Here is a 14,275-nt window from a genome sequence, read left to right on the forward strand (position 1 = left end):
AACAGTCTTAGACAGATCCTTGACCATCTTTTCGTTACAATAACCAGCCTTAATACTTACATTTAAAAATCTAGATCAGGGGGCGGCAACCTATGGCACGCTTGCCAAAGACGGCACACGAGCCAATTTTTAATGGCACGCTGCTGCCTGCCGGGACTCCAGCGTGCCATTAAAACTCCTGCCCAGCCCAGCCCGCTCTCCTCTGCCCTCCGCTCCCCCCGTGGGGGCAGGGAGCAGAAGCACAGGCGTGCGCACGGGGTGGGCAAATGGCCCCACTCTCCCGGCGTGGCAAGCTGCGGGGTCTGCACTCCCGGGCTGGAGCACCCAGCCGAGTGGAGCAAGCCACTGGCCCCTCCCCCGCCTCCGCCCTCCCCTGAAGCCCTGCCGCTGCACACGCAGCACTCTGGGGGCCGGGGCTGCGCTCTCCCACAGGGCAGCGTATCTGGCTCTGCTTGGAGCTTCATGATAAGGGGTCCAGGGCTGGGGGGAGAGGGGGTTGGATAAGGGGTGGGGGCAGTCAGGGGACAGGGAGCAGGGTGGGTTGGATAGGGGTGGGATCTCGCGCGGGGTGGTTAGGGGCGGGAGGTCTCTGGAGGGGGCAGTCAGGGAGCAGGGAGGGGTTGGATGGGGCATGGGAGTCCTGGGGTCTGGATAGGGGTCAGGGGGACAGGGAGCAAGGAGGGTCCTGGGGGGGCAGTTAGGGTGGGGAGGTCTCTGGAGGGGGTGGTCAGGGGACAAGGAGCTGGGGGGGGGTTGGATTAGTTGGGAGTTCTGGGGGTCCTGTCAGGGGGCGGTTGAATAGGCATGGGTGTCCCAGGGGTCTGTCTGGGGGCGGGGGTATGGATAAGGGTCCTGGGGGGGCAGTCAGGGGACAGGTAGGGGGTAGGGTCCTGGGGGGGCAGTCAGGGGACAAGGAGCAGGGAGGCTTAGATAGGGGATGGGGGGCAGTTGGGGGCAGTTAGGGGCAGGGGTCCCAGGAGGGGTAGTCAGGGGACAAGGAGCTGGGGGGGGGTTGGGGGTTCTGGGGGGGGGCAGTCACCCAGCCCTCTGCCCTGAGCCTGGACCCAAGCCCCACACATACCCAGCCCTCTGCCCTGAGCCCTGTACCTCCCTCATACACACCCAGACCTTTGCTTGATTCCTTCACCCCCACCCCATGACGCCAGCCCTGACTCTGGCACCCCCACACATACCCAGCCCCCACTCTGCCCTGATACCTGCACCCCCCTCACATGCCCCCAGCCATCTGCCCTGACTCTTGCACCCCCTCACATACCCAGCCCCCCACACTCCATACACCCCCCCATCCCAACCCCCACCCTGAGCACCAAACAGGAGCTCCTTCACTCCCCCCTCACATTCCCACCTGCACCCCTCGCATCAAATGGGAGCAGCTCAGGTAAGTGCCCCACACCCAAACCTCCTGTCCCAACCCTGAGCCCCCTCCCTCATTCTAGTTTCTGGCCAGACCCTTCACCTCCAGCCCTGTGCTCAGTGCACTCCCACTTCAGCTCAGTGCAGAGAGAGGAAGAGAATGGGCCAGAACCAGGGAGAAGGTAGGTACCCACTGTATGTGGGCAGGGTCGGGACCCCAGACCGGCAGCAGGCTGAGTGGATCCGGCAGCCGGGATCCCAGCTGTCAGGAGCCAGCGGATGGAACCCCTGAGCGGCAGTGGGCTGAGCCCACTGCTGGTCTGGGGTCCCGGCTGCTGGCCCTGCACAGCCTGCTGCCGGTCTGGGGTTCTGGCTGCCGGATCCTTGCCAACCAGGGTCCCGGCCGCAGGCCCTGCTCAGCGCGCTGCCGGCCTAGTGAACAGAACCCCAGACCAGCAATGGGCTGAGCAGGCCGGTGACGTAAGATCAACATTTTAATTTAATTTTAAATGAAGCTTCTTAAACATTTTGAAAACCTTGTTTATTTTACAATACAATACTAGTTTAGTTATATAATATAAAGATTTATAGAGAGAGACCTTCTAAAAAAGATTAAAATGTATTACCGGCACGCGAAACCTTAAATTAGAGTGAATAAATGAAGACTCGGCACACTACTTCTGAAAGGTTGCCGACCCCTGACCCAGATTATGCCTGTAATATCTGTATTATACATTTTAACTGAATTATAATTCCCCAATTCTGCCATACAACAGTATCAACATTTTTGGAAAGCAGGTTCTTTTTCCAATTTCTAAAAGAATGTTATTACAATACTGCAGTCAAATACTCAACCACTGAGCTATGGCTCCAACAATACTGGAAAGACAGTGCCCAAATGAATCAGTTGTTAAATCTGTTGGATTGTTTTGAAGATTCTTGAGTAACCAAGCATTTTATCCATCCCCCGTTAAAAACTTGTCCTAGAATAAACACAATTTAATTTGACTTTTTTCCTCCATCATCTTGTCTATATGCCCCACCTTAGAATTTGCTTTTCTTTTAGTCAGAAGATTTTATAAGTAAGCCTGCTATACTTGTTATATCTTCAGGAGGTAGGCACATTATCTGGTCATAAGTCTACATGGTACAGAGAGCACTACTACCATATATATGAAACACAAAAATCTACTTATTTATCAATGATTTTACCTTCCTTTTATATTGGTCTGAATTGTTGTCTATATATATTTTGCTTTGTATGTTATGCATTTTTCATGTCATAAAAATATATAAACATAAAATCACAAATCAATAAAATACTCAGGAGTTATAATTTGGTTTCTCTCGTGTTGTTGTGCAGGGATGTGGGACTTGAAGGGGCAGCCAAAATCCTGTACCTTTGTTTTCAGAGCAATGGTAGTAACCTTCAAAAAAGCAGAACACGGATAGAGCCCATTAGCTCTTCTGCATTTGTGGTCAGGAATTTGGAAAGGGGGGAGTGCACGCTGAGTCTTTTAAAGGGAATAGCAGTTGCTGCTCATCCACACAATCCCCAAGCGCCCATGGATACATCTTTTTCTGTAGGCAGAATGCCTCTGGCCTCTCCCACTTGAACAGGGCCTGCCCACCATTCCACTACTACCACCACATGCTAGTAGCCATCAATCTCACAATTTAGTTTTAGGAGTACTTACAGAACAAGGCAAAAAAAAAATCCCACTGAGTTATAAAAATTCAGCAATAAAAAGGATCTCTTAAAAGTAAGGCACTCATGATAATGCTTGCAAAGGGAAGCATTCAGCAATGGTGTGTTACATGCATGTTATCCTCTTAGCCAAGTGTGATAATAGTTATACCTTGAGGTAATATGGCTTAATGAAGCTATTAATCTGATGTTCCATTGTCTTGTAGCCAAAATGTACGGATCTGTGGATTACTTACCTGTAAAGAAGTTGATGTTTATTTTATGAACAAGCAATAATTAGTAGGAGGAAAATATTTAACTTAGGAAGGAAGACACCACTTTCAGCAGAAAGGCCGGATGGGGTCGCAGTTGGATTTTGTCCTTGTAGAACACCATATATGGTGGCTCTGATGTCAAGCTTTAATCTCCAACACTCGTCTCGCCAATGTTATCGCCACAAGGAAAGCGACATCCCATGACAGGTGGGAAAGGGAGCAGGAGCCCATAGGCTCAAAGGGTTAGCCCATGAGTCTAGAAAGAACCAGCAGAATTACTACAGCTCTGTCTCTGAGGATTTTCAGCAGTACTCTGTGCACGAGTGGGAATGGTGGAAAGGCATACATGAGATGGTCTGCCCAAGGGAGCAGGAACACATCTGAGATCGAACCCGGGTTGTGTTTCTGAAAGGAGCAGAAGATTGGGCACCTCCCGTTGTTCCTGGTGGCAAACTGATTGACTTGGGGAAACCCCCACTTTTGGAAGATGGAATATATGGCATCCAGATGGATGGCCCACTCGTGACTGTGAAACAATCTGCTGAGATGGTCCACTAGTTCATTCTGCACACCTGGGAGATAGAATGCCTCCAGGTGAATGGAGTGGGCTATGCAGAACTCCCATAGCTGAAGGCCTCCTGACATAGGGTGGAAGAGCGGGCTCCACCATACTTGTTGATGTAAAACATGGCCATGGTGTTGTCTGTTATTACCCGCACACACTGGCCTTGGAGCTGGGATAGGAAGGTTTGGCATGCTAGCCGTACTGCTCTGAGCTCTCTGGATGTTGATATGCAGGGAGAGCTCATCCTGCGACCATAATCCTTGTGTCTGGAGCTCTCCCAGATGTGCCCCCCAGCCCAGAGCTGACATGTCCGTTACTAGAGACAAGGAGGGCTGGGGGCTGTTGAAGGGGACTCCCTTGCAGACTGTGTGAGGGTCGAGCCACCATTGGAGGGGCTCAAATACTTGTTCTGGCACCGTGACCACTGATTCCAGGCTGTTGCGCCCTAGGTGGTATACAGACGCGAGCCATGCTTGAAGTGGTCTAAGCCTCAGTCTGGCATGCCTCAATCTGGCATGCCGTGCCACATAAGTGCAGGCTGCCATGTGACCAAGGAGACCACTACCACGAGGGGATGCCTAAGTCTCCTTGAGGTTTTGGATAATGTCTGTCATAGCCTGAAATCAGGTCTTTGGCAGGAGTGCCCTTGTGTGCACCGAGTCCAGCACCACACTGATGAATTCTATTCTTTGAGTCGGTGACAAGGTTGACTTGTTCATGTTGAGCAGGAGACCCAGCCTCTCCTAAGTCACTCTGACTAGTCAGACTTGAGACTCCACCTGCTCCCTGGTGTGTCCCCTGAGTAGCCAGTCATCGAGGTAAGGATATACCTGCACCTGCCTCCTGCGGAGGAAGGCTGCTACGAACGACATACACTTGGTGAAAGCTCAGGGGGCTGTTGACCATGGGCTGTTGACCATGAACTGATGGTATTTGTGGCTGGCGCAGAAATCGTCTGCGCGCGGGCTCAATAGCTTTGTGAAAGTACGCGTCTTTCATGTCGAGGGCGGCATACCAGTCTTCCGGATCCAGGGAAGGAATAATCGTGCTCAGGGAAACAATGCGGAACTTCAACTTCACCATGAACCCGTTGAGGCTGCACAGGTCTAGAATGTGCCTGAGACCCCCCTTTGCCTTGGGTATTAGGAAATAGCGAAAGTAGAACCCCTTCCCCTTTAGCTCCTGAGGAACTTCCTCCACTGCTCCTATGGCGAGGAGTAATTGCACCTCCTGGATAAGGAGCTGCTCGTGAGAAGGGTCCCTGAAGAGGGATGGGGAAGCGGAATGGGAGGGAGGGGAAGAGCAGAATTGGAGAGAATATCCCACTTCTACCATGCAGAGAACCCAGCGATCCGATGTTATTTGGGACCATGCACAGTAGAAGTGGGATAGACGATTCTGAAAGCAGGGATGAGGTTCAGGTATACAGTCTGGCACATCGGTCCCGGGCACACCTTCAAAACGTCTGCTTGGAGGCTAAGGAGGTGCGTGCCTGGCCCTGTGATGACGAGGGCTGGATGGCTTATGCCTCCCGTTCCAACCTCGTCTTCTAGAATAGTCTTGCCTAGGGTGAGGTTGAGGTTTAAAGTGTTTTCACTGAGTAGCTGGGTATGCATCCCCAGTGACTTCATCATTACCCTTGAATCCTTTAGGCTGTGTAGCCTGGAGTCTGTTTGCTCCGCAAATAATCCTGTCCCATCAAAGGGCAGGTCCTGCAGGATCTGTTGGACCTTGGGGCGTAGGCCCGAAACTTGAAGCCATGAGGTCTCCTCATGGCTATGCCAGAGTCCAAGGCACTCATCGCTGAGTCAGCAGCGTCCAGTGAGGCCTGTAAAGAGGTCCGTTCCACTGTCTTGCCCTCCTCCACAATGACCCCAAACTCATCCCTGGACTCTGATGGTATTAGCTCCTTAAATTTGAGCATGGAGTTCCATGAGTTAAAATTATATCTGCTCAGGACTGCCAGCTGATTAGCAATCCTGAGCTGTAGGCACCCCCCCCCCATGGAGTAGACCTTTCTACCAAAAAGGTCAAGTTTTTTAGAGTCCTTGGACTTAGTCGTGGGTCTCTGCTGCCCCTGCCTTTCACATTCATTAACCGCAAAGACTACCAAGGAGCAGGGCTGCGGGTGGGAGTATTGATACTCGTAAGCCTTGGAGGGAATGAAGTATTTGCGTTGTACTCCCTTGACCACTGGGGGGATGGAGGCCTGGGTCTGCCACATAGTTTTGGTGGTGTTTTGAATGGTCCTAATGAGTTGCAGCACCACTCGGGATGGACCTTCTGGGGCCAAAATGTCCACCATTGGGTCCTTGTGTTCCACCACCTCCTCGGCTTGCAAGCCCATGTAGCACACCACCTTGCAGAGTAGGTCCTGGTGAGTGCGACTATCTATGGGTGGTCATCCTGAGACCGAAGTTTCCGCTACTGCCTCGTCCGGGGAAGAGGATGAGGATGCAGGCAGGGGAACTGGGTCATCCTGGGCCGGTTGGTCCATGGGGACCTCCTGCTCGACTTGCTGTTCTGGGAAGTTCCACTGTAGGGGCAGGGGTCTATGCTGGTGAAAGTGCTGTAACCGCAATCCCTTCAGCACTTCTGGGTGTGGGGCAGCTGGCTATGGCCATTGGCAGCTTGGGCTTGGATGCCAATTACCAGGAGCCCTTGGACAAGGTACCCTGGGACTGGTGATATGCCCAGGAGGTCCAAAAAGACCATTGTGCCAGTCCTTGCAATTGAGGTGACCATGGCATTGTACCCATGTTGGGCTGTCAATGTGTTGAATGGTGCTGGCTCCGGCGTGAGTACCTAGACCCCACGTTCTGAGGACAGGGACAGGGATCTAGAGGGCCAGGTGGTGCCAACTGGAGTTGAGCAGGTGAGCGGTGCTGTGAGGAAGGGGAGCAGTGCTGAGACCTCAGTCTGTATTGACGGGATCAGTGACACGATGATCAGTGCCGGGAGCGGGACCTCCGACGATCATGGGACCAGTGCCGCGAGTTTGATTGGTGCCGGGGATCGGTGGCCTGGAGATACAGGTGGGCACACCATTGTTGGCTTGCCGCAGGACAGTAGCACCCTCAGCAGCGCAGGGGACTTGTCATGGAGACTCGGAGACCACAGTGCTGTCATGGCAATGAGGTCCTGCGCAGCCTCGAAGGTGTCCGGAGTGGCCCCACCTCCTCTACCATATGGACTGAGGAGTCCAACTGTCCCGGGCACAATGGTACACCTTGCGTGTCTGAAGTCCCCAGAGCCAACTTCACGGGTCTTGGGGCCGGGTGTTTCTCTCTGGGACATGCCCCATTGGTCGAGACTGCAGGGGAGGGTCTCTCAGGAGATCCGCCTCTACCCTGCTTGGCATGCTTCTTCTGCAGTGCCAGAGAGTGGGACAGGTGCCAGGCAGTTCCCACAGTCTTAGGTACGGGGGTTGGCGGTGCTGTGAGTCTCTGTGCTCAGTGTCGGGTCCTGCCGCGCCGAGGTTGGCTGTGGTTTAAGAGCCGCCTCCCTAGGGAGCTGTTTCAACCGGAAATCCTGCTCCGTTCTGGTCCTCAGTCAAAAACCCTTGCAAATCCTGCCCCTAACGGCTTGGTGAGCCTCCCCCAGACACTTTACACAAGCGTTGTGGGGGTCGCCCATTGGCATGGGCTTATTGCAGGACTTGCAGGCCTTGAACCCCGGGGATCGAGGCATGCCTCGAGGTCCCCAAGGGGAAAGGTCGGGATGGAAGGGAAACCCTCCACTCCTAACAGAACTACTACTAACTAATAAAAACCAGAACAACTATAAACTACTAACATACCCTATACTAGAAAGCTAGGGGAAGCGAGTAGAACTTGTAAGCAAGCCACTCACGGTTCCGACAACCCTCACAGGTGGTAAGAAGGAACTGAGGAGACACTGGGTCAGCAGGGTCATATATTGAGTGCCATGAAGGCGCCACTCCAGGAGGCTCCACAGCCGACCTGATAGGAGCTGCTGGGGGGAAAATTTCCGGCAACTGTGCATGTGGCGTGCGCACACCTGATTGGAATCGACATGAACAAGCACTCGAAAAAGAACCACAGTTACTGCAGGGTAACTGTTCTCTCTCATTTAAGTGATTGTCCACACAGATTCCACTCTAGGCAATTAACAAGCAGTTATCTTGAGCCTGAAGGTGAGAAAGAAAAGGCAATTATTTACAAAAATCTACAAAGAATTCAGAAAGGTTCTAACACTTATGTCTATGACAAAACTCTAAACTCTTAACCAACTACTTTTCATGAAAACACTTCCTAAAGCAAGGTACATCAAATAGTCAAGAGGCATGGGCACTGAAGGCTTTCCATCTCACAGTAACAGGTGGTAAGAAGGAACTGAATGGTGGCTGAGCACATATCCTTGGCTTTGGTGGATGCAAGGGCATGCTGGGGTGCAGCCCCAGCAGACATGGCTTTCCAAGGAATCTGATCCCACATGCATACCTAGAGTGGAATCTGTGTGGACAACGTACATCGAAGAAGAACAAGCCATTTCAAGCAAAGATGGCAGAATGAAGGTGTGTATCAGAGTGCAGGAGATGAAGGGAGCACATGGAGAAAAGATAACAATGTAGGGAAGTAGTGGAGTACTAGGAAATGAGAGCAGAGATGTAAATTGAGGCAAGATTAATTAAGGTGAAGCCAAGGAGCTTGAATCTGATGCAGTAACATCCAGGAAATCCGTGAAAGGATTCAAGATGAGGAAAAGGAAGATGGAGAAGCGATGATGGTAATCAAGGCAAGAAGCAGGTTTTGGCAGAGGAGGTCCATTAGTCAGGAAGGGGCAAATTATTGTAAAATTAAAGAGGATGAAGCAAAAAAGAGTTAGCATGAGAGTGGAGATGGGATGAGAAACAGTATGGTCAAGGGGGAGGGATAGCTCCGTGGTTTGAGCATTGGCCTGCTAAACCCAGGGTTGTAAGCTCAATCCTTGAGGGGGCCATTTACGGATCTGGGGCAAAAATCTGTCTCGGGATTGGTCCTGCTCTGAGCAGGGGGTTGGACTAGATGACCTCCTGAGGTCCCTTCCAACCCTGGTATTCTAAATGAACCGGATACTGGGGTGGGAGTCAGGAGACCTGGATTTTATTTCCAGTTTTGCCACTAACTTACCGTGTGCCCAATTTTGGGGATATTCTGAAAATTTGCTATGCTTTTTGCTTCCACAAACAACATCATATGAAAATCTGTTCTAACAATAACATGCAGACTCATTTAATGGAATTTACACAACTTAATAACATCTACATATCAATCGGTTAGCTTGGAACCTGCAGATAGTTGTGAACACAAAAAGGGAGGTCAGTCTGAAATTCAGGCCCACCAAGTTAGTCAAAGAAATAACTAAGATATACAGGATGTGAGATTGGACAAAGGGGATAGGTTGGAAGTAGAAATGTACATTTGGGAAGCATCCAGAGAAGCAGCACTTGAAACAATTGGAGGTGATGATGTTGCCAGGTGGAAATAGAGGATAGAAGGGACCAAGGACAGAAACCTGAAAAACATGAACTCCTGGGTGAGAGGGGAGGATGCAGAGCTACCAATGAAGGTGATAGAGATGAAGGAAGAGAGAATTAGAGGACCCCAGGTGTGGAAGCCAAGAAAGGAAAGAGGAGAAAGTGATCAACTAAGGAGAAGGCAGCAGAGAAAGAAGACAGATAAGTGTTCCTTTTTCCTAGCAAGGAAAAGGTCTTAACAAGCTTGATCAGGATAGTTTAGATGCAGTGAAGAGGGTGGAAGCCAGACTGGAGGAGAGCAAGTAAAGAGTATAGGCAATAGGATTAGGCAGTGTGCTATGAAATTTTTGGATCTAAAGGAACAGGAGGAGGAAATTAGGCTAATACTTAGAAAAGCAGGTGGTTTTCAGCATAAGGCCTGCTCATAATCATAGAGGAAAGAACAACAGCATTAAACAGTATTACTCAGCATGAGTAAAGTGTTGATGTTATTCCTTACCTAATTTTGAGAAGGACTTTATGAACATGAATATATTTTCCATCCACTAGAAACTTCAAGTCTGCAGTGTCAGGGTTGTCAAATTCCTTCTTCAGTGATTGGGCTACTGTTAGGTGGTCATCAGGTTCTAAGATAACAACGGTATTTAAGAGTTATTGATGAATAAATAACAATGTTCCATATCTCATGATTCCTGGCTTTAAGTCAGCATATCAATGAAACCAATGCTGTTCATAAACACAACCTTCCACTCAAGACCGGTAACACAACAATAATGTTAGAGCAGGGGTCGGCAACCTTTCAGAAGTGGTGTGCCAAATTCACTGTAATTTAAGGTTTCCGTGCCTTAACATTTGTAGAAGGTCTCGCTCTGTCTATATTATATCAATAAACTATTGTTGTGTTTAAAGTAAATAAGGTTATAAAATTATTTAACAAGCTTCATTTAAAATAAAATTAAAATGCAGATCTTATCAATTTAGTGTGATCCTTTCCTGGGATCCTTGTCTGGGGTTCCAGCCACCAACCCCGCTCAGCCCGCTACCGGTCTGGGGTCCAGCCGCTGGTCCTGTTCAGCCCGCTGCCGGTCTGGGGTTCCATTTACTCAGCCAGCAGCAGGCTGAGCGGGCTGGTGGCAGACTGAGCAGGGCCGCTGGGGGGGGCTGAGTGGCTCAGTCCGCTGCCAGTCTAGGGTGCCAGTAGCACTCAGCCTGCTGCCGGCTTCGGGTTCTGGCTGCTGGCCCCTTGCCAGTTGGGGTCCCAGCAGCTGGCCCCGCTCAGCCTCCTGCCGGCCTCGGTGAGCAGAACCCCAGGCCAGTAGTGGGCTGAGGGGGGCTGGCGGCCGGGACCCCGGCTGGCAACGGGCCAGCAGCCGGAACCCCAGAGCAGCGCGTACCATCAAAAATCGGCTTGCGTGCCACCTTTGGCACATATGCCGTAGGTTGCCGACCCCTGTGTTAGATTATGGACCTCTAGAACAGGGAGTAAAGGTTATGTCACTACAATTTCTACATGACTATCCACTCCAAACAAATACGTATCTCAACCTAAAAAGAGGTTCACCTAGTATCTCTCAGATAAGTTTCACCCTACCATAGGAATATTTCCTACCATCCAGAAAAAAACTCAACAGTCTTAGAAGTTTAATGTTACAATCGGTAGTACATATTACCAGTTACTTTTACTTGTTTAAAATATTATTTTATCAGAAAAATGTTTATTTTTCAAATTATTTATTATTTTTATGTACCAGCTACATAAAATCATATTGGGATCTGCTAAAAAAGAAAAAATCACTGTTTTAAATACTTCCACTATGAGAGATGCCATTTCACATCAAGAGTAGCAAAACAAGTGAACACATCCATAAGTGCAGGTGAAGTGTCCTCAATATAACAGCCTTACAGATAAACATTAACAATTCTATACAGCTATTGGAACAATGAGCTTGCTTCAGTGATTGTATTTAAAGCATTGCATATATTAAATTCTGTGTGTGTGTGTGTATTATATATATAATACACACACACGCACACACACACACTACAGTCCTCTGTGATACCTCTGTGACAAGTCTATCATATAGTCTTGATATCCTCATCTGCTGTCTGTCCACAAATTCATCTCTCATGGACTAGTTCTAATACTTCAGCCCTTCAGCAGCTTCAAATAGCCATTAAAAAAAAAAAGCCAAACAAACCTGTCATAAAAATATTTCCTCCTCTTCCCAGGGATAGTAACAGCTTTTCTCTACATAAATGTCACAAATCTAAAGTCTGATATCTTGCAGCCTACAAGGCAAGTAGGAATTTTATATTTTTGGAAATGAGAGATACCCAGTTTCCCCAATGGGACCTAAAGACTTAATATTAGCTCTGGAAGGGCCCGAGACACAAGATTTGATATTATGACATTTTGATATCTAGTAGTAGTATTTTAGGTTATTTTTAAAGGATGTTATGGCAACCTCTGGGTTTATACAGTTGGACTCAAGGTAACTAAGGCACCTGGATTTACAGGTGGAAGAATAAATAAAAAATTCCAAATGATATTTTTAAAATAAAACATTTCTAAAATAGTTTTCCTGTAATGTGGCATATATATCATATGACAGTGTGATTAAAAGTTTTACTGGCTCTCATTTAGGATGGCCTGCATAGTTCACTCAGGTCTCTACTACTTGTGAGCAAATACCATCAGCTAAAACTCATACAAATAAAAACTTTACACTTCCTCACCTTTTCCTAGAATATATGCCAGTAATATATGAAAAAATACAGTGTATACTTTCTTTGCAAGATTAAAATAAATAATTGCTCAACTTTTTACAGCTGGTATCTGCATATGTTTATTTTTTTAAAAGAACTGACAAGCTGAAAGTAGATGTTTATTGGTAAAGGAAAACTCAAATGGTTTTAGAAGATTGAATTTGAAATTCATATAACTTAGTGCATTAAGCAGATTTATCACAACATTTAAAAATACCACATACTTTGCCTGCTTTGCTGTTTCCTCATCAACTTAGTGAATAGGACAAAACACACCTTCACTGTTGTCTGATGTAACAAGTACATCCCCTTGGAAGGGCTGATGTTCAACTGATATGTTATAGATCAAAACAATGCCTGCAGCATTTTGTTGTGGAAGCCAGAACAACAGAGTTACTTGCAAATATAAATGTGTGTCATTAAAATATTACCTGCTGACCTCTATAGAATTGGTCAGCCAGAGGAAGCAAAGGTAGGGTTAAGTTATGAAGCGTTTTAAAGATAAAGACAAGAATCTTGTATTTGATGCACAGGTGAAGAGGGAGTCAGTGGAAGGACACAAAGAAGGGGATGACATGGTCACAGAAGTGAGCCAGGAAAATTATTTTAGCAGCAGTATTTTGAAAAAGAGTTGAAGGGAGCAAGTTTGCAGTATTCAAAAGAGGAGGCTGCAATAGTCAAGATGTGAAATGATGAGGGCTCGGACAAGAGCTTAGTTGTGTGAGCAGAGGAAAAGCCATGAAATGTCATGAAAGAAAAAGCAGCAAGCTTTAGAGATGATCTGAATATGTGGGTCTAGGTGAGAGGGCTAAGCCAAAGTTGACACTCATGATACATGCCCAAGTGAAAAGGACTGCGGTGTTGTCCACAATGATGGCAAAAGTGCAGATAGAAGAGAGATTGGAAAAAGATTAATAACTCAGTTTTGGACACGTTTCACCAAAAAGATGCCAAAAAGACAGGCTAGGGAGATAATTCATCAGTAGAACTGAAGATCTGCATGTCATCACACAAAGATGGTAGTTAAAACCATGCTTGCAGTTAAGAGCAGATAAAGATGGGAAGAAGAGAAAGAGACTAAGGACAGAGCTTTGAGGGTCACCCACAGATAGAGCATGGGGAGGGTAGGAGAATGACTCATCAAATGAGACTCTGAAAGAGTAATCAGAGAGGTAAAAGGAGAACTATGAGAGGACAGAACCACAAAAGCCAACAGAGGACAACATTTCAAGACGTGGGGAGCAGTCGATGGTGTCAAAAGCCACAGAGAGGTCAAGGAAGATAAAGGGCTGGTCTACACTAATGCTGTAAGTAGATCTAAGTCACACTATTTCAGTTATGTAAGTTACGTAACTGAAGTCGATGTAACTTAGGTTGACGTACAGCGGTGTCTACACTGCACTATGTCGATGGAAGAAGCTCTCCCACCGACTTACCTTCTGCCTCTTGGGGAGGTGGAGTACAGACGTTGACGGGAGAGCGCACTGCCATTGACTTAGCTTGACTTCACGAGATCCACTAAATCAACACCGCTGCATCAATCGCAACAGTGCCAATTTAGCCGGAATTGTAGACAAACCCAAAGACAGAATACAATCCATGAGATTTGACCAGAAAGAGGTCATGAGAGATTTTAGTGAGAGTAGTTTCAGTGGAGTATAGAGGATGGAAGGCAGACTATAGATGGTCAAGATGGAAATTAAAAAACTCCAGACAGTGGTTGCAGAAAGCATGTTCAATTAGTGTGATGATGAATAAGAGAAGAGACACTGAGTATTAGCAGAGGAAGAGTCCAGGGTGGTTGTTTTTGTTTTTTTAAAATAGGAAAGACCAAAGTATGTTTGTACTGGGAGAAAAAGGAACTGGATGAGAAAGACAGGTTGAGGAGAACACCAAAAGAGGGAGTGAGAGCAGAGCTGGGAAAGTTACAAGAGGAGAGGAGATGGGGTCACCTGGGCAAAAAGAGGGGTTATAGGAGCAGGGCAACAGTGACAGAGGTGAGTGCATTATGGATATAGTGGAAAAAGTGGAGTGGAGAGATCCCTCTGTATCTTACTGATTTTTTTTCTTTGAAGATATCCCCAAGATTTTTTACTGAAAGTGAGCAGGAAACAGAAGGATGGAGGTTT

General features: G+C 47.9%; 1 protein-coding gene across 7 annotated transcripts in view; it reads right to left on the reverse strand.

Moving 5' to 3' along the window:
* Nucleotides 1-14,275, reverse strand: part of RCBTB2 (RCC1 and BTB domain containing protein 2) — an 86,762-nt gene that overhangs the window by 13,226 nt on the left and 59,261 nt on the right. For 6 of the 7 annotated variants that reach the window (XM_045013895.1, XM_045013873.1, XM_045013905.1 and 3 more), the window contains one exon: nt 9,880-10,006. In XM_045013895.1, the coding sequence (XP_044869830.1) occupies nt 9,880-10,006 (127 nt within the window). Of the gene's footprint in view, nt 1-2,774; nt 2,802-9,879; nt 10,007-14,275 lie in introns of all 7 variants that reach the window. The other variant, XM_045013913.1, reaches the window with a different exon arrangement.

This window comes from Mauremys mutica, chromosome 1 (genome assembly GCF_020497125.1).
Source record: "Mauremys mutica isolate MM-2020 ecotype Southern chromosome 1, ASM2049712v1, whole genome shotgun sequence".
In the NCBI taxonomy this organism is placed as follows: domain Eukaryota; kingdom Metazoa; phylum Chordata; order Testudines; family Geoemydidae; genus Mauremys; species Mauremys mutica.